This window comes from Anolis sagrei, chromosome 6 (genome assembly GCF_037176765.1).
Source record: "Anolis sagrei isolate rAnoSag1 chromosome 6, rAnoSag1.mat, whole genome shotgun sequence".
Classification (NCBI taxonomy): Eukaryota; Metazoa; Chordata; class Lepidosauria; order Squamata; family Dactyloidae; genus Anolis; species Anolis sagrei.
Genome location: NC_090026.1, coordinates 109,192,100 through 109,219,775, shown reverse-complemented (window position 1 = coordinate 109,219,775; position 27,676 = coordinate 109,192,100). Strand labels below are relative to the sequence as shown.

Sequence of the window (27,676 nt, the reverse complement as noted above, 5' to 3'; positions counted from 1 at the left end):
CCCTTGCATAAAGGCCCCCTTCAATAAAAAGGTCTATGGCAGGACATCAGGGAGTGAACTGTTCTAGCGTCCTGTTTCTAGGAACTTCCAGAGTCAGGGAGTACTTCACAAGGAAGTGGTCCTCCATTCTCCATTTCTCTCTTAGTTTTATTTGTACATTTTGTATAACTGAAATAATATCACTTTCTACCTGGCATTTTTCATTGGAGGAGTTTCTTTGATTTACCTACCTAGACTAAGAATTCTCTAGACTAACTAATCCTATTTTTGGGGACTGATGAACTTGACAGTACAGGGGAATATTACACTTTGACCAGACTGTATTGGCTTAGTACAAATTTTATAATAATTACTTTCAGGACATTAGAAGCAGAAGCATGAGTTGCTTGTTTTTTTTTTTTACTTCACTAGTGTAAAATGCAAATTAACTTCAACAGTGATATTTCTAGAATTTGGTGGGTGGGTTATAGTTTAAACAATATCTTGAATAGTGAAACAGTTTTGTGAGTTGTTTCATTGTGTAACTAAATTGATTTGCCCAGAAGTGAGGCAAATGACAGTCTACTCCTAAAGGAGAACACCTTTAGGAAATTACACATTGATTCATAAATAGTTTTGACATGGCTATCATTTTCTGTTCGGTTCACAAGTGAAAGCATGCAAGAACTGTGTTCCCAGCAAGTCATTCTTGTCTGTACAAATCAAAATCTTCTCAGTCGTTTGCTGACTTTTGCACCCTCCTCCACCTTTGTGTTACATACAATTTGAGTATGAACTGGGCTACTCCTCATTTTTCCTTTCTCAAATTGCTGTACTAGAAGGGATCTTGAATAAAGCCACTTGGACCATAGAACAAACAAGATGCAGTAAACAGTTATTTATTGAAGTATCAGACCTTATTCGGGGTTAAGGTTTCTTTTGATTCTCATTCATAGGAAAGCAAGAGACTGGCGTTTTTGTTTTGAGGTTATGTATAATGCTGTTGTCATTGCAGCTGGTTTGCACACCACTAATGGCAGTACAGACGCAGACACTGTGGGATGAATCCCAATTGGTATGGAATATTTGTTTAAGCTTTATATGTTGTGTTTGTTGGGGAAACAGCATGTGAAACTCAAGTAGTGCATCCTGTGTCTTTCATTTTCATTTATGCACCTGTAAATGCAAAAAGGTGCAAATTAAATAGGTGCTGCATGTGAAAGGTAATGTGTAATGGAATTGCTCGTAAACTGAAAAAGAAGTACTGTAGGTTAAACGTGTTATGCATCTTGTGTTATTGTTTAGCTTTTGCTTTTACTTTTATAAATAGAATCACCTTGTGTGTGGTGAACTCATAAGATCTGATTAAAAGAAGTTTTATTTACCTTTTTGTTCAGGCTTGAATAGATGAGCTTTTATATTTCTATAAATTTCTCTGATAATAGTTTTGCTAAAATTATTCTGATACAAAATATAGAAGATATTTTAAGTATCTCCCTGCAACCCCATCAGGTTTGAAATAGCTTATGAAAATCTAAACAAAATACATATAAATCACAATCACATTTTTTTCAAGGATCACAAGAGAGAATTGTGATTGTGAACGGTTCCCTCTATCTTGTCTCTTGTATTTGGTTCCCTATGGGGTCTTCTGTAGTTTATTCATTGTTAGCACTCTTATATGTATTCTTGAACAGAAGAACATTCCACAGTGTTCATTGGGAGTTACTACTTTCATTGTATGTCCAGTTGCAACTTAATTCAAATAAATCAAAAGTAATGTTGGCTGGAGAAGTGCATTTGGAGTTAAGTGTACACTCTGTTTTTATGGAGTGTAATGGTTTGCAGTGTAGGATACATAGTGATCCAATACTGCTCCTGGATGCCAGGAAGTAAATCAGATAGGTGTTCATTTCACTAAATTAGGTCATTATTTCATCACCTCTTTTTTCTTGGAGAGATGCATGTGATCTGTCATAGATTTAATAGTTGATTTGTGCTTTATGTTGAGATATCTCTGAAAAGTTCTTGGAAGTTTCAGTTGGTCCTTGAAATGCTATTGGGGCTGAACTGGACGTTGAAGTTCTAGTTTTGCCTTTAGGTCCCTTTAGGACCAATTCAAGGTGCTGATTTGTAAGATTAAAGCTGTAAGTAAGTAGATACCCTGAGAGTGGCCTTTTCTCAAACATACTCAGGTGAACATTGAAGTTCCTATTATATCCCAGAAATGGGTAATACAAATAGGTCTTCTTTGTTGTAGTCCTTTCACTTTTTACTGCCATCCTAGGGACACTTTCCTGGCTTTACCAATTTTGAGTTGAGAAACCGCTAATTCAAAGGGCTTTTGAGTACTGTGGATTCTGATGGTGAAGACAAGTTTGGTGGTGATTACAAATTCTATTACTTTCTACTTTTGTTCTTCTTTTTTACATAAAAGTCTCTAGTGTTTTATTTCTTTGTGGATTCTCATTTAGGTCTGCTGTCAGCATTGATGGTATGATGTTGGCCCTGTTGTTTGGCTTAGAATTGATCAGTCTCTGATTATGTGGACTTGTTCCAGTTTAGGAGTCCCAAAGTTAAGGACTCTCAGTCCTATTTTAGGCTTAGATTCAAATCTGATCTTAAAGTTGAGAACTGAATTTTCTTCCAGTGCTTTTTGGTGTCAGTGGGACAATGGATGTCAACTGGAAGTGTAAACCTAGGCTCCTGCTCTGTGTGAGGTTCCTGATTCTGATAGGATTGAGCGCCTTCAAGAAATAAATGGGTCATAAATGAACTTGAAGCTACAGATAAGTCTCAAGCTGTTACGAATGCCTCTAAATCTCATTGTATGTCTATATGTGTATATTGGGAGCTCACTGCAGTTGGACAATATGTTGCATTTGCTGGAGGGAGAAGAGTGGGGTTCAAAGAAGATAAAATTTGTGGACTCTCAGCATCATATCAGAGACTATGTGTGCCACTTTAGGTAGAGACATAGGGAGGCATATGATTCGCTCAACTACAGATTTGCTATCCTATCCCAGCACTAAATGCAGATACTTTAATCCAGTAGATTGTTATACAAGAATGCCTGGTGAATGTAATGAAATCACAGCTGGCAATGGCAATCCCACTTCATCATCCAGGTTACCATCATGACTGTGAAACATTTAGCCCCCTCCATCTTATTTGCTCAAATTTCAGTGATATAGACCAGTTCAACATAATTATCCCAGATCAGATCCTTTTTGCTGGTTTGGCATTAAAAAGAAATATGTAAAGATCTAATAGGGTATAGGTCCTCAAATATCTAGACTTTCTTTCCTTTACCTGGATCATCAAAAGGCGGGTTTTTTTTTCCATTTCTCCCAGGTGCCCACATCATCTACAGTAGTTCAAAGTCCAGACATATATCAGATTATTACAGAATTAACCAAATGATATGACACATCCCAGAAGGATATTGCTTCACTTGAGGTTCCAGTATAGGAAAACTAAATTCTTCTGCTAGAAAACACAAAAGAAAGCAGTGCATCTCCACAGAAGTCAGTCACTCTTTACTATACCTAGTACAGAACCACAAAGAGGCGATTGTGTTCAAGAAAGGCCTCACAAAAGATTCGTGCCTGAATATCCATTTTCCCAAACTTCCCAAACAGATGAAGAGGCGAGAGGGGGACTCCAGCCAACATTCTCTGGCCTTGGGCTAGTAGTGGCAAGGTAGAATCACTGAACAGTGATGTTTTCACAGTCCTTTGGCCCTTTGGCATTATAGTGCTGATCCTACAGATCTCACTGCTGTTTCCATTCTGCTAGCAATAATTTGTATTCTTTTCAGATGTGTACTCCAGACTTGCTTTTTCATCGCTACATTTCTCTACTATTTAAATGCAAGTGTCTTAGCACAACATGCCACATGTAATTGGTGTGCCGTTGGAAAGAATATAAATTCTGGAGTCCCCATCGGTGTCGGTATAGAAAAGTATACCTTTGTCCTGAACCACTCCAGTTAACATGTTTTGAAAAGTTGTAGAGACAGTAGACCTTGGAACTGTGGATATAATAATTTTATCCTAGTAGTTTAAGAATATTTTAGAATATTACACAATTTTAATAAATAGAGTCTTTAAAACAGCAGTTTCAATGTGTTTGCCTAGATCCCACTGTACTGCCATTTTTTGGGCATTGTAAATTTTCAGGTGATATGAATAGTTGTTGGATTGGGCCCACAGTCAGCAAAAAATTCACATTCAGTTCCTTTCAATAGATTCAGCCTTGGGTAAACTGTAACATGAATGTGATCATTCAGGCCTCTTGAGCAAAATAATTCATGTGGAAACATTTATTCCAAAAGACTGTTCCCTTTTTTGTTTTTGACTTAAATAGTTTTTGATTGCTAGACATCTTGGGTAGTTAGGTGTCTGAATAAATCCAGGCTAAATTGTATGGTTAGGTATTGTCAGTCATGATGTAATTCATAGAATCATAAGAGATATTTGAAAAGGCATCTAAAAGGCTCCTTCAAATAGAATGCTTTTTCTTTTCCTTTTTGGATGGGAAGTGAAAGAAGGAAGGTAGGATCATAAGTACATGCTAGAAGGGTAATACGAAGGGTGCTCTTCTGCAGAACTATTCAAGATGAAATAAATACTGTTCATACTTTACAAAATATCTACATGGTCCATTCATAGCATGTCTTTTGAACATTTAAAATGTTGATTTATAAAAATAAAACACAGGCATAGAATTTTAAAACAGTAAAAAACAACATTTGAGCCTGCTAATATTTGTACTGATAATATAAATATATAGGAATATTTAATTATCTAGAGATATTTGAAGAAGAACTAGAACCTTTAAGGAGAAAGGGTGAAGAAGTCATGAAAACAAGACAGTGGATAAAGCTGTAAATCTATACACTCATACAAGGAATGGGTGCATGGGTTTGGATGCAGATTTAATGACATTTAGAGTAATGCCATCTTTTTCATTACGAATGTTGAAAAAATGTTTGATTTTAATGGCCAAAGAAACTAGCCGATTTCCAACTTCACAGATTGTTTTATAAGAAAGTAGGCATTCTTTGGATTGTATACTTTTATATACAGGACATTGTGATGCAACTCTCAGCTGGAAAAAAATATACACACATGTGTATTTTATGGTAACACATGTTTTATGGGAGCAATATGCAGTCTTGTTATTTTGCTCATTAAAGATATGTAGAAATATGAGAGAATGCATCTGTGTATGAAACTAGCACAGACCAGCAACATAGATCCATTCCTCTCTGTTTCCATAATTATCTTCAGCCTAGTGGATGGCAGACCTGATGTCTTCTAGATCAACACCTCACATCATTTGTAGCCCATGAGTCCAGAGAATATTTCTATGTGATGATAGTTCACCTTTAAAAATCTGGGAAAGGAATAGGGTATTACCCATGTAGCTCAATGATTGCTTCAGTGTTCAGAAGGAGCTGTATTGATGTGCTAAAATTGCAGGGTGTGAGAGGATATCTCTCTAAGAATGAACAACAGAAGTCACTTGAAAGTTGGTTTTAACAGCAAAGGATTAGTTCTACAAAACTAGAAGTTGGGCAAGTGAAATGGATTTTCATTATCTGCTTTTTATTTATTAAAAAAAACCTTAGCATTCTGATTTAGCATTCAGGTTTCCTTTCTATTTTCATTTTGTATTATTTTAGTAATAGAATATGGTGTTTGTAAGCCACTTTCGAATAGGCCTTTCATTACATTTCATTTCAATTTTTTTTTTTTGCATTTTTGCCAGATTCCTGAAGGGAAATGAATTGGCAGGAGTAGAAAGGCAAAAAGGTTATGAGGATAGAAGATGGTTGTGTGTGTGTGTTTTTTTTTTACATTTGATAGCGTACCTTTTCTCCAAAGGACAGTTACTTATAGAACAAAATGAATCAAAATCTCAGAGAGAGCATACTTGTGGATGCGGGAAATGTATATTTGATGATACAAAATCTTGACAAGTTATTCCAAAAGTACTATAAGGGGTGTTCTACTGGTTGTGGTAAAAAAAAGATTTGGAATGCCAGAGTTCCCATCATTGAAAGTACAGCAAAATACCAGTAGAAGATGCAACAAAAGGGAAAGTATACAAAACAAATGCCTTCACTTACCAATGTACACAATAGTTGTAGAGTATGAAAAACCATACCAGTGCACATGCCTTTATGAGTGAATCTAATGATTGACTAGTGGGTGAGATGGCCTAAGCAGTTGTGTGGTGCTCTCAATCACCTTTTCATTTTTAAAGTGGATAGAAAGCTAGGAATGTTTGGAAAGATGAGTCCATGCAGCTGTGTGGGGTTGTCATGAGAATTCATATCCTCCCACAAAGAGGAGGGCTGACATTCGGCTGCGCAGCCATGTGTGCCTGTAGGTTGCTCCTCTTCACAGGAGGACATGGCACCCCACCATGATCTCCAAGGAAGAGGCGGGCTTACATGCAACGGTGCGAGGCTCTTTAGCCTCGCATATCCGGTCTGCCATGTTCTCCTGTGATGAGGGCTTGACATATGGCTGTTCAGAGCTGTCAGGGGATCTCTGTGCAGCCACATGAGACTGGGACAGCTGCGGCCGAGGCTGTGCCAGTCGGCTGGGGCCATAGGCAAGAGCGCAAGGGGCTGCATCTGGCCCGTGGGCCTATGTTTGTCCATGCCTGGGCTAGATGATGTTTTTATAAGCCTGTATTGAACAGATGCGAGGAATCCTAACTTCTACACCCCTACACTCCACTAGTGATCTTGAAGTGTCAAAGATCTTCTGAAATTCTTTCACAGATTCTGTATGCATCTCCCTGTCAACATGTTGCAGACTATCAAAAATGACCATATCCACTCTTTTGTAATGTTTTGTTAAGCTTAAATGATGATGACAGAAGCTTTCTTAGGATGTGTATGGTTATTACAAATTCAGCATTCAGAACAGCTAATAGAAGATGTCAAGCTTGGGAAGAAGTCCCACTGCTGTATAGAGGACATTCTTTTAGTTCTTCAAGTGTTCTCGTCATGACACTGAACAGTTCAACAAAATGTAAAAATATGAACTAGAATCTGGGATACAGCATTTTGAAAAATTCCTTATACATATATTTTTCATTTTAAATTGGAATATCTAAAATCGAGATGTATGGCCCACACATATTATTACATTTTTAGAAACTACACAAAAATACCTTTAATTTGGTATCTAGTCATTCAAAAATAGGTGAGAATTGTGGAAATATTAAAGTTCTAAAGCAATCACAAATTAAATATAAATTTAAATTTAAATTTTTAATGTAAATGTTTATTTAATTGTATATTATTTAAGGCATTGAATTATTACCCGTGTTGTAAGCCACCTTGAGTCCTCTTTGGGACCGAGAAAGGCGGGATATAAATATAGTAAATAAATAATAAATAAACAGTTGTTATGTACCTGGAAACATCTTAAATCGTATTTAAACTTAAGTTTTTCTTATGGACTTTAACCTGGGGAGTCCAATTTTGATGTCAGTTTTGGTTTATTACGTCATCTTTACGTCTGAATTGTTGATTAAACATCTGTGATATCAATACGTGGTCGTTTCCATTATGGTAGCAATTGCTGCTACTGTAATGTAAACTGGTGGAAAGGTAGGTAATGATAGTATAAATACATTATCAAAATTTGGTTGTAGTGCTTGCAGTTTTGGAGGAACTCTTATTTTTGCTTCTCATAGACTTAACATGAGGATTTGGTTAATCAGTTTTTTTTAACCTGAATTTTTTTGGGAGGGGATTTGAATGCATTAACACCCCCACCACCCCTAGCTGCAGGCCTGGGAAAAGGTTGAAAACAGCAGACATAATCCAGTGTTGGACTACTGGACTAGATGAACAGTAAAACAGCTCACTAGGTTCATTATGTATCCGTTTGTCTGTAGTCAATAAATGTTTCATTGATTGGTAGAAACAGAGACGGGGAATTTGAAACAATCCTTTGCACAGATCATTGTGCTTTTATGAAATTATTTTCAATAGCATTGTGGAAAACATAATGTGGAAAACATGGTTCAGCTAGCTTTTTCTTTTCACTAGGTGTCCAAAAATAAAGATGGAAAAGAACAAAGTGAAGCTGTATCCCTGTCAGAGGATGAAGAACCGTTCTCTTGGCCTGGACCCAAAACGGTAGTTTTGCAACGAACATCACAGGGCTTTGGTTTCACGTTACGGCATTTCATTGTATATCCCCCAGAGTCAGCTGTTCAGTTTTCTTTTAAGGTGAGTGCATAGTGAACTAAACTTCAGAAAGTACCTCATTTATTATATAGATGCACTTGAGTTTAATGAAGAATATTTATCTAGTAACATAAGCTCAGCCTTTTTGCAGCCTCCTTGTCCAACAAGCCCAACTTACCAATAAAGGAAAGGGAAGAAAAGGGGGGCCGGGCACATGCAAAAAGGGTTTGTAAACTGACCATTTCAAGACATAGGACCACACCCTCAGTTTTTTTTTTTTTATAGAAAAGTCTCCTAGTGAAAATTCAAGAAATTGCATGTCTATCAACTACTAGTATCTTCAACAGAACAGGGAGGCTAGGGGGAGGGGTGATTAACTGATAGGATTACTTATAGGGAATAAATAGATGCAGATTCAAAACCAACCAGCAATATGTGCCAAAGTCGAAGGAGTCATACAAAAAGAATTCATGCGTCTTAGTAAGCTACACAGACTCTATGTGGACTTGGCTTAGTAAAAGGTAGCTTCTTGTGTCCCTTCTTGGAAAAATTGTCTGTTTTGACCATGCTTTATCAGTAGACCTTTTGGTTTGAGGGCAATGAGGTTCAGAAAATTGTAACCCCCCAAAAGGCAGCTTTTAAAAGCTTTCCTCTGCTATATACTACATACTGAAAAATGAAGAATTATAGTAATAGAAGATCTTTATTTCTTTTTTTGGTAACATTTACTTGGAGATATTTCCTAGAAAGGCTTGCCTTTAAAAAAAATGAAACAAATACTACCTGTGAATGTAGTCCCTTTGTTGCTGAGTTGTACAGTTTGTAGTAAAAAGCTTTAAAAAGCTTGGTCATGAATGTTTTGAAGAGGTTGATTTTTAAACAAAGACTTAGGACGTTTATGATTTTCTTTTACAGGATGAAGAGAATGGAAATAAGAGTGGTACGTGTTTTCTTTCGTTCTTTTATCTTTTGAGTAGTACAAACACCATAATGACTACTGTACTAATTAATCTAACCAAAATGACACATTCCTACCACTAAAATCTCTGTTCTTTTGCTGTTTTATGGATATATTAGAACATGTTTTAAATTTCAAGGATTTTTATTGGTAGATTCAGTTGTGTAGAATATCTGAACATATAATTTGTTGAATCTGGAATTAGATAGGAGGAACTGGTTTTCCTAATTCTTCTCCTAGCCTTCTGTCCCCCCACTTCTTATTCCCAGTAATTGTTGCTCTTGAGGCTCAAACAATGAGTGAAATGAGATGGGCAATGTGGGATAAGAAGGACATCAAAATGGAAGAATTTTATGAAATACCACTCTTGATCCAAACCATTTATTTTTATATTCACATGGGAAGCAGTGTTATGTAGTGGCTTGAGCATTGAACCACAACTTTGGAGGCCAAAGTTTGAATCTCTGCTCATGGAAACCCACTGGGTGACCTTGGATTAACTTAATAGTGTGTTTTGGCTTCTGAGGAAGGCAAGCCTGCTCTTGAGAAGAAAAGCCTGTGATAGGTTTGCCTTAGGGTTGTTATAAGTTGGAGACTCTTTGAAGGGCCATAACAATGGTACACACATCAAAATGGACTTATATGTGAACTTTGTGAACTTAGAGTCTTACCCCCACAGATATGTGTGTCCTTTTAATTCTGGTGGAAAGCTGGGCAAGAGAGTATGGGACTAGCACTGTTTCAAGGACTGTAATAGATATGCAGAGAAGCAGCAGAAGGAATGGCAGAAGGTTGGATGGCCCTTTTGGTCTCCTCCAACTTAATGATTCTATAATTCTCTGAGGTACAGCTAGTTAATCAGCAGCCACAAATTCATAAATGAATAAATCTGCAAAAAGGAGACCTGCAAACATGTCTGCAAAGTGACAACTGTATTTTCTTCAAGATTTCTTGTGATCTCCACCTTGTTATGATCTAACTTCAGAATACTTCATACCTTTCCACTCTACACATAGTGTCTTAAAAATTTCAGGTATGTAGTAAGTCCAGTCATAGCTATTAAAAGTATGTTGATCACATAATATATCATCAGAAGTTAAAAACAATGTAAAAGGCCATAAGAGGGAGAAACAATGTGAATATTCTTACTAAAGCCCTCATAATTGCATGTTGTGATCAAGTAGGCTAGGAGCAAATTATGATGTTAGGGTCACTTGAGGTATGAAGTCCAAACGTTTGACTGAAATGTGTTTTAGCTCAAGTATCAGGACTTCAAAGTTCAGTGACAGATGCAAAGGAGGACCTTTAGGTATCCTATTCATCTTGTTGCCTTGGCAACAGCCAAAACTGACAGATTCTCTCAGCATGTTTCATGAAGCACCTTTGTCATTTCTTTATTTTTTTTTAATCAAATAAAATATGTAGAAAGTATCCCCTCTCCCTCACTTTAGATTCAAGTTAAAGGCTCTGGGTAGCTGAACATTCCTAAATTGCAAATATGATGGAGAATATACCCTGTTATATTTTAAACGTAGTTAAGCTGTACCATATTTTTTGTAGTTTAACAGAATTATCTATAACTCAGACAAAGGAATCGGTAAAATCCTCTCTGAATATTCCTTGCCTGAAATGCACGGGGCTGTCATAAGTTGACAGATACTTTGAAGGCATATATGACACACAAAACGTTCTTTATGAAAATAAATGTATATCCTGCCCTATATCATAAAATCTCTGGTTTGCACACAAGAAAATCTGTTTAATGAATTTTAAAATTAAAGAAAGAACAATAATTTGGACATTCTAAAAATATATATAATAAAAGTAAAACGTAATAATTAAAAGATTATTATGTTTTACTGCTACGACTACCCCATGTGCTTTGGCAACACAGATGTGAAGATCATTGTTTTCACCACATCCCTGCCATACTGTAAATAGCTTATTGTATATACTCGTATCTAAGTCAATTTCATGTATAAGTTGATGGAAGGTTTTGAATAAAAAATTAATTGGGGTTCATTCCTCAGAGAGGGATAATATTACATATATTATATGTATAATTACAGTATAATGTTATAGTACAATGTAATATATAATATTAATATTGTACTGTGGTAATAATATATTATATTTACTTATTACTTTTAAGCCGCTTTGAGTCCCCTTCGGGGTGAGAAGAGTGGCATATAAATGTCGTAAGTTAGTAAGTAAGTAAGTAAATAAATAAAAGCAGCTATGCACTTTAAGGCTGCCAGCCACAAGGCATTCCAAAAGGCCAGAAGCAACGCCGTAGTGGAAAGTAGGGAGTGATGGCACTTTTTAAAGAGTTCTCTTGTGATGGAACAAACTGCCTTCTTTCACCACTCTAAGGGGGTGGTTCTTTTTTTGTTGAGAATTGTGGCATAGTACTCACATTTACCCATGGATAAGTCAACTGAGACTTTTTCGTTAGATGTTTTGACTAAAAGTTCTAGGCTTATACTTCAGTACTTGTGTCGAGTACTTTAATTTAAGCACAATTCAGACCCCATCATGGTCCCGAGTACATTCCTGGGAGCACAGAAAGTCCTGTGAGTGTCTGACCCAGTCGTCTTCTCTGTTGCCCCTTTCCCGCTTACATGGCAAAAGTGGGAGGGAGGTCTTCCCTCTTTCCTGCGTCCTCACCGAACACTGCTATGGTTCATGTGCCACAAACCCTGGGAATCAAGGCCCTTCCAGGTTTCCTGATTTGCTTGCATGGATTCTCAGGTGCCATGGGAAAATTACACTCCCCAATTCTCTGGCAGACTAGCTGCATTCCTGCCACTTCCAGAGAGAGAAGGAGTTCTTTTGAGGATCAGATTACAATCAGAAGCTGAGCAGAATTCCACATTGCCTGCCTCTGGCTACTTACAAGCATCATGAGCTAGTGAGGTTTATATTTCAAACCAGGAAATTACAGTGTTTAACAACAACACAAGGCATGATGTTAGGAGGATGGCACCTGAGAGCTGTGAATAAAGCCAATATGATATGTTCACTGTTTGTCTTTCTCACCTGGTCTCTCACATCAGAAGCAACTTGCTGTTTCTCAAGCCACTTCTGATACAATTAAAAAATGGGTTAAAATGCTGGGATGGTTGAGCTTATGTTTCAAATACCCCTGTCATTAGCAGTTTGCTGGAAAAAATAATAGTAAAATATAAGCTATGCCTAAGCATTTCTTAGGAAGGATCACTTTCCATATCTAAGTATTGTATTAGAGGGTTGTGGATTAGGACTAGAAATTATTGACAGGTGAAAGGGAGAAAAACCTATGTGCTCAGGATTTATTTTATTTTATTTTATTTTCTATATATTTTTACTTTTCTATATATTTTCTATATATATTCTATATATTTTTGCTTTTCTCACTCCGGGGGGACTCAAAATGGTTTACAACAAATAATGGCTAAATTCAGTGTATTCAAAAGATTAGAAAGTTAGAAGGACAAGAAAGGAGGAAATTAATGTTGTTGGTTCATCACAATTTAAGTACAGTAGAGTCTTGCTTATCCAACCTTCGCTCATCCAACGTTCTGTATTATCCAATGCACTCTGCCTCAATACATTCACAGCTGTTTCAATACATTGTGATGTTTTGATGCTAAATTCATAAATACAGCAATTACTACATAACGTTACCCTGTATTGAACTGCTTTTTGTGTTGATTTGTTGTAAAATATTATGTTTTTGGTGAGTCGCTGATAGGCTGAGAAAGGCGGTATACAAATACAGTAAATAAATAAATAAATAAATTTGTAAAATCATAATGTAATTTGACGTTTAATAGGCTTTTCCTTAATCCCTCCTTATTATCCAACATTTTTGCTTATCCAACGTTCTGCCAGCTCGTTTATGTTGGATAAGCAAGACTCTACTGTATTGTTAAATTTAGGTTGAAATGAAAAGGATGAACAAAGTAACAAAGGGGTTGGAATGCAAAGTAGAAATAATAATAAGTTCCTAGCTACAAATAATAAAGCAACACTTTTGTACTGTGATTTTGGGAACTTAGTGAGCTAAGTGGAGATCAGGGAAAGTAGTCTCAATTTGGTTATCATTACTTGATCTATTCCCAGAAGATAATTACATGCACCCTTTTTCTGGTGCTGTTGTTTCCAGTGCAGGAAGACTTTTGAATATATGAATTTGTGGCAATGGGATACACTGCTGCAGAATAAAGTGACAAGGAACAGTTGTATACACTAGACTTGTGCAATTCAGGTAAACAGTGATCTGTTTCAGTGTCCCAGATTTCACTGGGGGTCCCGATCCATTTTTCCACATGAATTCTGGAGGAGAGAAATTTGTTTTCAATGTGGGAAGAAAAAAAAGATTTGTTTTCTATCCGACCCATCGGTAGCAATGGGGGGAAGCTTTCCATAGGCTCCCCTTTCTGTCGTTTTATGTTCTAAAGCATTTTAAGGAGGCATCCCATTTTCCAGCAAAGGAAGAGGGATCGAACTATAGGTATCCTATCGTGGGCTTCCTTTAAAAAGCCCTTTCTTCTCTCTTGATTTGGAGGTGTTGGAGTAGTGCCTCCCTGCCCTTGCGCTTTTCCTTCTAGCGGCTGCCTCCCTCCCTGCACTCCAGGGAGCAGCTGGTTTTTGACAGCCACTGTTTTGTTGCGGCCTGAAATGGTGGCGGAGCCCATGCCGTTATAGGCTTCCAAAGCAACTGAACAAGCCGAAGACAAACACCCATAGCGAATCCGTGCACAGACCTAGTATACAGAGTTCCTTAGTGTCTACTTCACTTTGTTGGATCTCATATGTAAGTGCCTTCAAGTTGCCTGTCAACCTATGGTGACCTCATTAATTTCCTAGGGTTTTCTTTGGCAAGGAATACTCAGGGGTATTTTTGCCGGTTTCATCCTCCTGAAATGAAGCCTACAGTAATGGTATTCATTGGCAACCGGCCATCCAAGTACTAAATGCTGACCCTGCTTAGTTCCCATGATCTAAACATCTGGTGCTTATAGGGTATTTTGGCTGTCTATACATAGGTGTGAGGTATAGTTAATATATTTAATGTATCAGCCATAATTGCCATCACACCATTTTCTTACTGAGAAATTGCTAGTGTATTATGGTTTAAATTATGTGCAAAGGAGCCATCTAGTGGCAATACAAAGTGAATCTCAAATAGCAGATTTAACAAAAGTTAACATAATACAGAGCTGACAGCTAGTGGCTTCCATGAGAAGAAGCTAGCCCCAAGCACCACCATTTGGAACCTGCCTTAGAGAGTTAATGACTGGCATCACTGCAACACAGTGCTTCTAATTCCCTAACTCTCGAGGTGTTCCAGAAGGATACCATGATCAATGGTATCAAAAGCGAGTGAGAGGTCTTTGAGCACGAACAGGGATACACACCTCTTGTCAGTGTTAAGATGGAGATCATCCATGAAGGCTCCGTATCCTGCTCTGAAGCCGCTTTGAAATGAGTCAAGGAACTGTGTGTCATCCAAGACGTACTGGAGCTGGAGACCTTTATGTTCCCCTCTTACTCATCCCCCCCCCCCCCCAAACCAACAGCCCAATTTGTAAGTTTCCATGTAGAAGAGTGTTTATAACACTTGTTTATATCGGTTGCTCTTTCCTCCTTACGTTATCATTTGCTAGTTACAATATCCCGAGCTGTACCCAGTTTTCCAAATGTGGTCATTCTGCAGATTTTAATCATTGAAAAAATGAAATACAGTTTTGCCTTTGATCTCTTCCTTATTATTCTTAGCATGATCTTCACCCTTTCGACAACTGCTTCATGCTAAATTGAAATTTTCATTAAGTTGTTCAATATGCGTTAATAGGTAGCACCAACTCAGATTCCATCAACTTATATGTAAAACTAAGAGGTTTTGTTTAATTTTGTTGCATTATGAATTACATTTACTTACTTGCCACTTGCTCTTTGTATTTCCTAACAACAACAACAACAACCTACTGTGTAGGTGTGCTGTGATGTTGTGTACATGTAAATAATAATAATAATAATAATGTATTTATTGCCTGTGTTTCCTTGTGGCTCGAGGCGGGATACAATACAATGGAACAGAACACTATTAAAACATGTATAACAAATATACATAGGTAAAATATAGATTAAAATTACCAATAATGCCAGAAGAGATGGCAGTTGCATCTAAAATTTCCAAAAGCTGATTTAGTAGTTTATTTGGAGTTTATTGTTGATTCCTGGAGTATGCAAGGATCCTTTTGGAACTTATAACCCATTATTGTTTTTAGGACCCTGAATTCATTATTATTTTTTTGCCAAGAATATATATATCTCTCGTAACACCTTTCCCCAATTAACCCCAAATGGTATAAGCACCAGTAGGGATCCTTGTCCCCCCCCCCCCCCCCAAATTTCAGTTATTAAGCTTCATCCAGTGTATTACACATCATAGGCATTGGTACAGTGATTCTACCACCTTCCGTGCATTCAGTGTGAAAGGAGACATTAAGTTGGCATATGTTGGCCCATGGCTCAGGGGTAAACTGAAAAACAAAGACGCCCTCAGCCTTATTGAAGTTATTTCAGGCCAGTTTCCTGACTGGCTTTGTCCACATAGTATTATTCTGAATTATTAGTTTCATTGGTGTGTTGATCTGAAAGCTCTCTATAGCTAAAATCAGTTAAAGAGGTTTAATCTATTGGACTTGATGTCACTGTCTTAGCTGTTGGTATTAAAAAAGAAATGTAATAACGTGGAATTGGTGTTTTGGAAGCATAGCTTCTGATGTTTAATTTCCTGCTTGTCTCCAAAGATACTGTCACTAGCTTAAGGCAGGTAGGCTTTCTATTTTAAACAGGGTATCTTTCTGACAGAATAACCCTAATTACATTTTAATATGACTAGCGGAAAGGACATGTGTGGGAAGCAAATAGAGTTGAGGCTCTGATGATCTATTCTGTAGTTTAACTAATGCAATGCCATGCAAATAAAAGTCTTGTGAATTCAAGCTATAACTGGAATAATTGAGAACTCTGCTTTCCCTGTTTGATACATAAACCAGTGAGTGAACAAATGCTCATAGTATTTGTCCACAACCCTTCACACACTGAAAAATATTGTTTCCAAGTTTAACATATGTATATATTTCATAAAATTAATCAAAGTATGGTTGCATTCTAAATTGTTATCTGAATTTCCTTTAGTGTTTGCGTTTTGAACACTTCCTGGAAGTAAGTGTTTTTAGGAGACTGCTTTTGTTTGTATCATGTTCAGCTATTTGCATATTATTGACAAAGCATCTTCTTTTATGACACTTAAAAATGGGTTGGTTGTCTAAGATTTTGTTTGTTTACAAGTTTAGAAGGATTATCTATTAGATTGCTCATTTGAAGAATGACAAGGGATAATTATTTTTCATAGTCATGTTCAGCTGAAATTATAATAAAAGTCATTTTATATGTGTGCGTGATACAGACGTACACATTTATTCAGTCCTTGATGCATTTTTTCAGGTGCCACTTATATGCATCTGAATAATTATCAATGCTGGTTTAATGACTTGAGAAATATATAGTTTTCCATTGAAGTAGGAAGAGAAAATCCTTTCTTCCTCCAGTAGCATGTTGACTGTAGTGGGGAATCTAATCCCTGCAAGATATTTTTGGCGCTTCCCGCTTGGTATTCTGCTACGCTGTTCCTTCCCATTTGCCTTCTGATTTTGTGTAGTGGTGTCCATAGCAACCGCCATCATTTCAATTTCCTCTTTTCTCCTCTTTTGGCGAACACTTTTCATGCCATGGGAGCTGCGATGCCTCATCTTTCCTGATGCGCCAGTCCAATAGTTCTTTACAGAATGCATTTTTCCTGCTTCTCTTCACAATGAATTCATTAAGTTAAATGCCTAACGATAGATTTTTGTGCTTATTGTGAAGTATCAGGACAGCTTTCTGGATATCCTAATAAGTCTCTTATGGAACTTTTTTCTTCCCTGGCTAGAATTAAGTGAGCTTTTCCCTTTTTCTCTCTTTTTTTCCTATTTACAGTTTTCAGTATATTTTGGTAATTCCTCCATTGGTAGCCTGTAGATTGAGTTCTCATATATTAAAAATATTGGAGAGGGGAGATACATTTTTCTGTTCATACCCTTTTGAACATCACCTTTGCAACAAAAGGCATAGAGATGAATGTTGGACTCTGGGCCATCATGAAAGAAGAAGCAGTTTCACAGTATGAAAAATGCATTTCCAAATTTGACAGATGTTTTCTTAAAAAAGAAATTAGAAAATGAAATAAAAATTTGCTATACTTAATTTTATGAAAATCACCCTACAGTTTCATTCTTGTCTCTTTGTAGTTGTGTCCATTTAGTTGTATTCAGGTTTGTGTGTGTGTGTTTAAGATACTTCATATTTGGAGATTATATTGTCGAGATTATACCATCTGGATAAAATACAGATTAACTTTTCATAAGGTGGGTCAAGAAGAGATTAAAGTTCTCTCAGGCCTAAAATTCAGTGTGTTGTAGAAAATGATATACTTCAGAAGTTATTTTGCATGCATGATAGAATAAAAATTGATGCACTTTTGAACAGGATTACCGATGTGAAGAGTCTTAACAGTGTGATAATTAGCTTCAGGTGTATGATCATCTGTTTCAAATGTAAAGTTTATCAAGACAGGAGAAACTGGCCAGTATACTTAGCACTTCACATCCACAGATTCAGTCATCATCATCATCACCACCACCATCATCTTTATTTGTATACTGCCCTATCTTCTGAAGGGACTCAGGGCGGTTTCCAACTTATAAGGCAAACATTCAGTTGCCAAAAAGAAAACCATACAGACAAATTACATCAAAACAAGCACATTAGACAATAGAAAACTACCTAATTTAACTTAATAAACAAAATAACAAAAAAGAAAAGCATCATAATATACAAAAATCCTGCTAAAACAAACATTTTTTTTAAAAAAAACCAACTGCATTGTATCTCCATCAGGCAAGGATTCAACATACCAATGGCCAGGATTACAAAATGGATGTGTCCAACTATAAAAGGACTGAACAAGGGATAGTGCAAACAGCATATCATAGAGCCAGGGAAGTGGATGAAGTTCAGAACATAGTACTATCTAGCAACCTAGGGACTGGGCCTAGGAACTAATCATTGCCATAAATCGACAAGGAACTTGAATGCATGCACACACACATCATTTTAAAAGGCATCCTTAACCTATACAATTTCAGGTTTGACTTTGCTGTCAAACTGTAATCTTTATGTGTGTCTTGTGGATCTCAGCATGTCCCTTCCCCCACTCATAACTTATTACTGAGATCACTTCATGTCTCCTCTACCCATTTAGCTAGTGCCTCACTCTAGTATAGAGCTTTGGGTTAAGAAGCCCTGCAGGTTTTCTGGCACATCTTGGCAATGCCAATACAACAGTTCTTTTATACAGATTTTAATTTTCTTTCTTCCCACTGAGAACTATAGAAATACACCCAGATACAATATATGAGCATTGGTTGTTGGGGATTGAATTGCATGTTTGCGATGTTAAAGATGTGTACTGAAAGAAGAAAATGTCAGCTTTTGTCAATGGGATTTTAAAGAAAAAGCCATAAGAATGTTAAGCCAGAGCAATCTATTAACTGTGCATTATTTTATGGTCCTTGGAGGAAAAGTTGACGTTTTCAACATTTGTAGATACTAGATGTTGCTTTTACTTTGAATACCTTGTAATCGGTTTTATGGGTTTGAACTGTTTAATTAATCCAATTGATGTTTTATTCTATTTTAATGTTTGTATATTTTTGGATTTTAAATTGTTTTGAAATGCTTTTAATGTAAGCTGGTAAGAGTCTCCTTTGTGGAGAGAAAAATCGAGGTTTAAATCATTATCATCATCATCATCATAACACACTGTTATAAAATGCAAGACTAAATTACAGATTTTGGATCTCTTTGATCTTGTATATTAATTCCTTCAGTTACACCTGTTTCTCATTGCCATCTTTGAAATAAATATAGAGTAACTTTGTGAAACTAAATAATGATGTTTGTATTCATTGAGAAGAGGAGAGCCTTATTGGTGGCTTCTTCTAGACCAGGTATGGGCAAATTTCGGCCCTCCAGCCAATGGAAGGAAATGGGAGTGGCCATCGGTGGGTGGGAGGGAGACCATAGTCTAGAACAGACATGGGCAAAACATGGGCTCACCAGATATTCTGGACTTTGGCTCCCAGAAATTCAACACAGCTCAGGAATTTTGAGGAATTCATCTGTTAAGAATTCAACTCCCACAATTCCGAACAGTTGGTAAAGTCTATCGAATTTCTGGGAGCCGAAGTCCAGAATACCTGGTGGGTCGAAGTTTGCTCATGTCTGTTCTAGACCATGATTCTCACTTCCCACCAAAGCCCATTCTCATTTCCTTCCATTGGCTGGCATAAATAAATTTTTAAAAAGCAGGCTTTTGCCCCTCGTAAAGGGTGTTGTTGTTAAATTGAAGGTGTTTCACATTCACCTGATTTATTACATTTAAAATACATTCAAACTATTTTTAATTTGAGCCCCCTTTGGGGAGATAAACCGGGATATAAATAAATATATTGTTAATAATAATAATTTAGTGCAGTTTTTATGTGGCCATTTGTTTATAATTATATTTAGTTTGTACTGTCCTTTGTTTCGATTATTTCTATAAATCATCTTGAATCTTGTATAGGGAGAAAGATGAGATAAAAATAATGTAAGACCTGCGTATCTGTGGGGGATATGTTCTAAGATATTCCTCTCCCATGCATTCCTGAAACTGCAGATATTACAAAGACCTATCTTTCCACTTCCCATGACTGAGGAGTCCTGAGCTATCCTCCTCAGATGCTCCCTTTAGGAGGGCAGGGAAATCAGTCTGGTCCTATCTTTCCTCCCATTGCTTCCCCAGCAGACACTTCTACAATAAGAATAAGGTGCATGATCATCTTCTGGCCCAAACATACTATGAAATTGCACTGGAGGACAGAGAGATGCCCACAAACACAGCAATGCAGAAAATGAACCCACAGATAAGGGGATCCTGTTGCTGATCAGTCACATTTTTCCTGTAAAGATTGATAAACTCAGTGTGGTGGTTTTTGTTTCCTTGTTTTGTACTATAGAAGAGATCTTATCAGAAAATAGAAAACATGGGATCACCCAGTAAAATTGATTCACAACAGATTTAGGGGAGAAATAATGATGTCATGAACATTTCTTTGAGGTGACGAAGCTGAGAAGGTATCAATCTGACTTAGCTTGGATCAAAGATCCTTTTGATAGTTAATCTACACCATTGGATGTACATTCATATTGCCAAAGAATCTGGCTTTTAAAACCATATACTGGTGAATATTCTTCTACTAGTTCTGTAGGATGAAATATGCAAAGTTTCTTTTAAAGAATTGCCAAGGTGATGCTACTCTTTATGGAGCAGCTATCAAAATATGGTGATTATTGAATGATTCAGAAAAGCATGTAGGAAAAATACATATTTTATGAAAAATAGCACAATAAGCAAGCATCTGTTTCTTGTACTTTAGCTGTAAGAACACATTTTTATAGAAACTATTTCAATCATTTCAATATATCCATAAAACATCTAAAAAGTACAGATTTAAATGCTGATTTCCAGGTGAACTCAAATTATTTGGATTCTGGAATTTAATGCAGAGATTAATGCATAATTAATTGTACAAAATTACCATTTCCTTTTAGTGATTAGAATGACTGACAAGATTTATGTATAACCTTTCTTTTTAGGAAAGCCAAGAAACAAATTGGAGCCAATGGATACCATATTTGTTAAACAGGTTAAAGAAGGAGGACCTGCTTTTGAAGCTGGATTAAGCACAGGTAATTTTACTTATTTTATATGTTAAGTGATCCAACTGCTTGTGGAGCAAAACTATCAAAGTGGTTTTTTTTTTTTCTGTGAGTGACAGGAATATGTTTTGTTTAGCTAAGATTTTTTAATGGTGGGTATTTTGAAAAGAAAATGTTATGGAATTTTAAATTTGCAACTAGTTTTGTATATTGTTTGGTAAATACAAGAAAATAATGTTTCTTTCTCTTTCATTGTGGGGTTTGTAGATTATACTGATATCTGGAGCACTAAATGACTCCCAAAGCTATGGATCTCATCCATGGTGGTGTCTCTTGTGTATCCTCTTGTATCTCACCTCTAGCACGGTAGTCATCATGGGGAAAGAATTCATTGTTTTCTTTTTCTTGGAAACGTTTAAACTAGGTGGAAGCTTCCCCAATTCAAGACAGCAGTGGTCTGAATATTCCACCCTTTTCTCTCTCTTTTTCTTTTTGTAGGTGACAGAATAATAAAAGTGAATGGGGAAAGTGTTATAGGGAAGACATATTCTCAAGTAATTGCTTTAATTCAGAACAGGTAAGATTTATAAGTCTATAACTTTAAATTTTGCACAAGAGAGATGAAGTGTTAATATCTGACATCACAGAGTCAAGATGTTTTTTAAAAAAACTTTCACAAATACAGGACTTTATAAAACATTTGATATAAATCATTTGATGAATCATTTTTAAGTACCCCCATAGTTGAGGGTAGATGAAGTGTTCATATCTGACATCACAGAATCAAGATGTTTTTAAAAAAACTTTCACAAATACAGGACTTTATAAAACACTTGATATAAAATGATGAATCATTTTTAAGTACCCCCATAGTTGGGAAATCCGATGCAAAATGTGTTTATTTTTTAACAATAAGCCATAACTTTTTAATTTATTTATCGTGTCAGAAGTGAACTGAGAATACATTTATAATGTATAGAAAAACCACAAACAAAGTTGAAAACTTTGCATTATACTAAATTTCCTTCGGCCAGAAGCTGGCCACTTGGAGTGCCTCTGATGTCCTCCATGTGCATGTGGCAGGGCACAGACTACAGGATAGTAAGTTGTATGCGGTTTGCTCTTTTCAACACTCACATGTCGTGGATTCCACTTTGTAACTGCATTTCCTAAGGTTAGCTCTGCATCTCGTAGTGGCTTCCAAGTCGCCTAATCTTCTGTGTGCCCGGAGGAGTTTCTCATTTGGTATCAACCACTGATTGAGGTTCTGGGTTTTAACCTGCCACTTTTAGACTCTCGCTTGCTGAGGTGTTCCTGCAAGTATTTCTGTAGATCTTAGAAAACTATTTCTCGATTTAAGGGGTTGTCTTGCTGGCTGATGTCTGAACAGGGGGTGGGCCGGCGATATCAATGCCTTGGTCCTTTCATTACAGGCTGCTACTTCCCGACAGATGTCAGGTGGTGCAATACCGGCTAAACAGTATAATTTCTCTAGTGGTGTAGGGCGTAGACATCCTATGATTATGCGGCATGTCTCATTAAGAGCCATATCCACTGTTTTTAACGTAAAGCTATAAAAATAGTCCTTTCCCTTCTTCCTTCAGAACTGTCCCATTTCCAACAAAAGTATCAATAGTGCCCTGCTCTATATTTTTTCTACCAATATCTTTTTTTGCAGCCTCATTTGACTCACAGCCAACTTTGAGTGAGCAGCAGATGTGAAATTAAAATCATGTTGTGTGTTTGATCAGTGCTGTATATTGCAAACTCTAACAATTCATGAGACTGCATCTCATTATATTTAATCTGCCATTTCCATATAATCATATTTTATGCCGTGAATCATTGCATTTTATTAGTATTAAGAAAATGTTATTAAAAAGGTAGCAGAAGGATTTAGCATTTGTTGATATTACTCTGTGAATGGTTTAAAAATGAAAGGCTGGTGCAATGAAATTCAGGCTAGGAAACTGAAAAGATTAAGGGAAAGATGGAAAGAGCCAAATTCAGGACAATTTTAAGAAGAGCATGTTTTCCTTTTCAGGGGGCCTTGCTTCTAGAAAGATAATAACTCAGTATCTGTATCCAAGATTTAGAAACAAAGACCTGAATGTCATTAGTCTGCTGCAGTGGAAGCTTAGCCATAAATCTGATTGTGGATCTATACCGAGTCTTCAAGATGCTTTCACCATTGGTCCCTATCTAGTCCAGAGCTTGAAGCAATTTTGCAAAGAAGGATTGACAAAGATACCCCATTTCAAAATGTTAAAACATCACACTGAACTACAGAGTTTTTTATACACAAGAAATTTCTCTCTATGCAACTATTTTTTTAAAAACAAAAACAAAACACCCTAAAATTTAGATGTCATACTTTGACAGAGGAGCAGTGCAAATCTAGCTGTAGTGAAGAAGTATATGTATACAAACTGTATGGAATAATTGTCTGTATTCAGTGTTGTGTGGTCAAGAGGACCGTCAAAAGCAATAATCAGAAATAAAATCATTTTTCAAACTGATAATACAGTAATACAGTAATATGTGTCTTCCTTCCTTACAGTGATAGCATGTTGGAGCTTAGTGTTATGCCAAAAGATGAAGACATTCTTCAACTGGTAAGTTTTATTTCTGAATGCACTAAAGTAAAATGCTCCATGCCTCTCCCTCGAACAGGATAAGAATTTGGATAGTACTGCTACTGGTGTTCTTATTTCTGTTTTTTGGGTTTTAGGTGATTGTTGCTTTTGATCTGTAGTAATGAGGCTGTAAAAGGAGGTAAATATGATATGGAAAAAAGAAAATCAGAGACCGACACCTTTTTTTTGTAGTCTGGTGTGCAGGTAGTAGCATCATAAAATGTAACACTGTACAAAAAAACTAGAGTTTGGTAAAATTATAGACAATGCATTATGCATTATGATAGGAAGCTAATATAACTGTTACTTAATGGTGTTCCATAAGAAAAGAGAACTTTTTCTCAGATTTAGGGCAGAAAGTGTTAGCTTGGTGTGCAGTCTTTTTAATGAAGTAGTGTTTCAGGCATAATCACTTACAGTACAATTGTTCTGACAGGCAGAATATATGAATTATTCTTGAGATGTCACAGAATAACTATCCATTACAACCGGGTTGCATCCGGCATGCCAATTGGACAAGGCAGGAGTCTGTGTTCTTTTCTGCTTTGATTGCTAGGACTCCTTCTTTTCCCTTCCCTGAGAAGCACAGAGAGCACTCTCTGGATTTAAGGAGGGCTATTAAGACTCCCAGAGGTGCAGCGGGTTAAACCGCTGAGCTGCTGAACTTGCTGACCAAAAGGTTGGTGGTTTGAATCTGAGGAGTGGGGTGAGCTCCCGCTCTTAACCCCGCTTCTGCCAACGTAGCGGTTTGAAAACATGCAAATGTGAGTAGATCAATAGGTACCGCTTCGGCGGGAAGGTTACAGCGCTCCATGCAGCCACCTTTACTTATTAAGACTTATTAGACATACAGTGACATTATTTGTTTCTTACAGTCTTAGAACTTTGATTCAAAGAAATTCAAAGATGGTGATTTCTAGGTGGTTAAAAGAACTAATCTTTCAATGTTACGATGAAGCCAAGGCCAGGGAATGTATGCTTGCATTCAGAAAGTCCAACAGATTGTAAAGTGTCGGTTATGTGGTCTTATAATCTCTGTAAGATATATGTGATGCTGTAGGGTGGTCAGACTTGTATTATAGCTTTATATAAGTGAGGGCACTCTCATTCTTGGAGAATGGTGCTGCAGGAAGGCTTGGATAAGTCCCAGTCAAAGTGAGTTAAAGAAAACCGGTTAGTGAGGAAAAGGTTGTTAGAAAATGGTCAGATGATCCAATCATTAGGGACAGAGAAGGGGTCCTAATGGTCACAACTGAAATGAATTTGAATTCCTGCCTTGTCAGCTGGCACACAGGATAGAATCCAGTCATGGTGAATTGCTCCTCTTGCCAGCCTGAGAATGTTTCATATGGTCCTCATGGTAATTTTTCTCTACAAATTCAACACTTTAAAATGCTTAATAGTGCAAGAATTGTTCTGAACAAATTGGTCATTCTGCATTTGTTTTCGCTTTATGAGATTTTGTTGAGCAGGTAAAATAACTAAAGGCATATGAAGAGCCTTCTGCAAACATTATCATATATATTTTAAGGGAACGACCGTATTGCTTACTATTAGCAATTCAATATGTGTCACCTTTGAAGAAGGCTAAATTGAAATGCAGGGAGCATAATGCATTGACATAATAAATCAATTTTGGGGGCATTAGTTTGATATATTTTTAGGCTTGTTAAAACCATTATATCATCTTTCTATTAAATGTTAACAAAAATTAGTGTTGATATGATTTGGCTGAGGCTCCTGTTGTGTATCTTTTATGTTGTTTGGGGAAGCGGATTTCTCTTTGCTCGTTTTAACTAATAAAATACGTCAATTATTCCCACCAAACACAGTGTACATTGGTACTCTAATCTGCATCTTGCTGGAATTAAGGAGATGATTTAGTTCTTTGCAACAATTTATAAATCAAGAATGACATTGTTAAAAAGTTGCACTGTATTTTATGGGCAAAGCAGGAGAAGCTCTCCTACATATGTTGGGAGTAGGTGCCCTGCTTCTGTGTGCACCTTCTTGTTTTTACAGTATAAGAATGTGCAAGACATAGCAAGCAGAGAGAAGGTGACCATGATATGTACGGAAATACTTACTCTTCCATAGGAAATAAATATTGTATATACTAGTAGAAATGCATGTCAAAAAATCCATGGGCTGATGAAAGCACTGTACCTTAACCTTTTTTACAAAAAAGGAACCAACCCATTCTGTGAGTAGGGTAGTGAGAGACAAGAGCTTAGTCTGTCCAGAAGGAACCTAAAAGAAGCTTTGGCCCCTCTACTCCCTTAGTTGTGGCACCACTTACTACCTCTTGGAATGCCTCCATGGGAAGATTGTGTTTATGTTGGCTACCAGCAGCATCTGGCTCCCAAAGTGATGTCCTTTTTTGACCAGGGACCACTTTGATTTTTTTGTTGTTAGCAGGGACTATAAGGTTCAAGAATAATAAACTCGTGTTAATCTAAAAATAAACATATTCATTAAACTTATTAGTAACATGAATTAAGAGTACTAGTATATTATATAAAGAACATTTTAAATTGAAAATTACATTCGGTTTACATCAGTGTGATTTTTGAGCTTACAGTCTTCTTTATAATTTGGGTAATCCTGGAGCGAATATTGCTCAAAGCTACACGCATATCATCAATTACTTTCAATTGATTCCTGATCTTGTTTTTAATTACCAGCAAAGTAGAAAACCCTTGTTCGCATAAATAAGTTGTAGAAAGAGCATAAGAAAGCGCAAAGTTATATTGTCTTTTTCATAACAATTGAAATTCATTTCAATCATCATTAAATAAGTCAAAATTATATGAATATTGAGGACTCATTTTTTTTATATAATCTTTATTAAATTTTGATTTACATTTAAAAACAATGTGTGAAGTATAAAAAGGGTGAATTTAGAATTTGATAGTATACAAAGACTCCCGACAAAGTGTGATGGGTGATAAAGTTGAGAAGGAAAGTAGAAGTAGGTCAAGGGAGACCGAAGAGATAGTTGAGAGTATAGAGGATAGAATAAAATCCCACCACCATTTAAAATGTAGAGTAGAAAGTATTGTTGACTTCCCAGGGTTTTCTTGAGGTCTAGTCTTCTTTCTTGCTTTTATTTCTAGTTCTCTTCTCCCCAACTTCTTTTATCTTTATCTTCCTTCTCTGTTTCCCTTTCCTTCCTCTAGGTCAGAATCTTCTTATTTTTTTGTCTGAAGTAATCCGTCACTTCTTCCCAATGTGTTTCTTTCATATTGATCCCTTTGCTTCTTGCTATTAGGAAAGTGAGTCTATCCATGTTTTTTATTTCCAGAATTTTTGTTAATCTTTCGTTGTCATCCGGTATCTCACTTTGCTTCCACCTCCTGGCATAGCAGATTCTTGCAGCAGTTGTCATCAGAAATAGAATTTTGTCAGTATTTTTCTCTATTTTTAACTCATGTATACCCAGTAAGAATAATTCTGCCTTCCATGGTATATTGATTTTTAGGATTTCTTGCAGTTCTTTTTGTACCTTTTTCCAATATTCTTTGGCCCTCTTACAAGTCCACCAGGTATGGAAGTATGTCCCTTCTTCTTCTTTGCATTTCCAGCAATCTGTGCTGATGTTTTTATTCCCTTTTCCAATTTTTTTGGGGGTTATATACCAGCGATGTGCCGTTTTCAACCAATTCTCTTTTAAATCGGAGGCGTAGCAGTATTTTAACTTTTCTCTCCAGACTTTCTCCCATTCCTCCTGCCTGATGTTTCTCCTAATATTTTCATTCCATCTTCTTTTATAATTCTTTTCTCCTTTATTTTCTAATTTCCATTCCAACAATTTTCTGTAAATCTTTGTAACTAATTTGTTTTTAGTGTCCAAGATCTTATCCCAGAAATTCTTTTCTTGGTTGAAGCCAATTTTTTTGTCTTTTTTGTACCTTGAATATTGAGGACTCATGATCAGTAAAACAAGCTGTCGAATCACTAAACAGCAAAACAGAATCACTGGCACAGGCAAGTGATACAAAAGAATGTGTGCGACTGACTGTTGCT

The 27,676-nt window shown here is 36.5% G+C and overlaps 1 protein-coding gene across 8 annotated transcripts in view; it reads left to right on the top strand.

Annotated features, from left to right (window-relative positions):
- Positions 1–27,676, top strand: part of ARHGAP21 (Rho GTPase activating protein 21) — a 115,785-nt gene that overhangs the window by 50,872 nt on the left and 37,237 nt on the right. For 7 of the 8 annotated variants that reach the window (XM_060782411.2, XM_060782415.2, XM_060782409.2 and 4 more), the window contains exons 2-6: positions 8,060–8,242; positions 9,116–9,140; positions 20,952–21,044; positions 21,513–21,591; positions 23,575–23,629. In XM_060782411.2, the coding sequence (XP_060638394.2) occupies positions 8,060–8,242; positions 9,116–9,140; positions 20,952–21,044; positions 21,513–21,591; positions 23,575–23,629 (435 nt within the window). Of the gene's footprint in view, positions 1–782; positions 1,055–8,059; positions 8,243–9,115; positions 9,141–20,951; positions 21,045–21,512; positions 21,592–23,574; positions 23,630–27,676 lie in introns of those variants that run through there. The other variant, XM_060782410.2, reaches the window with a different exon arrangement.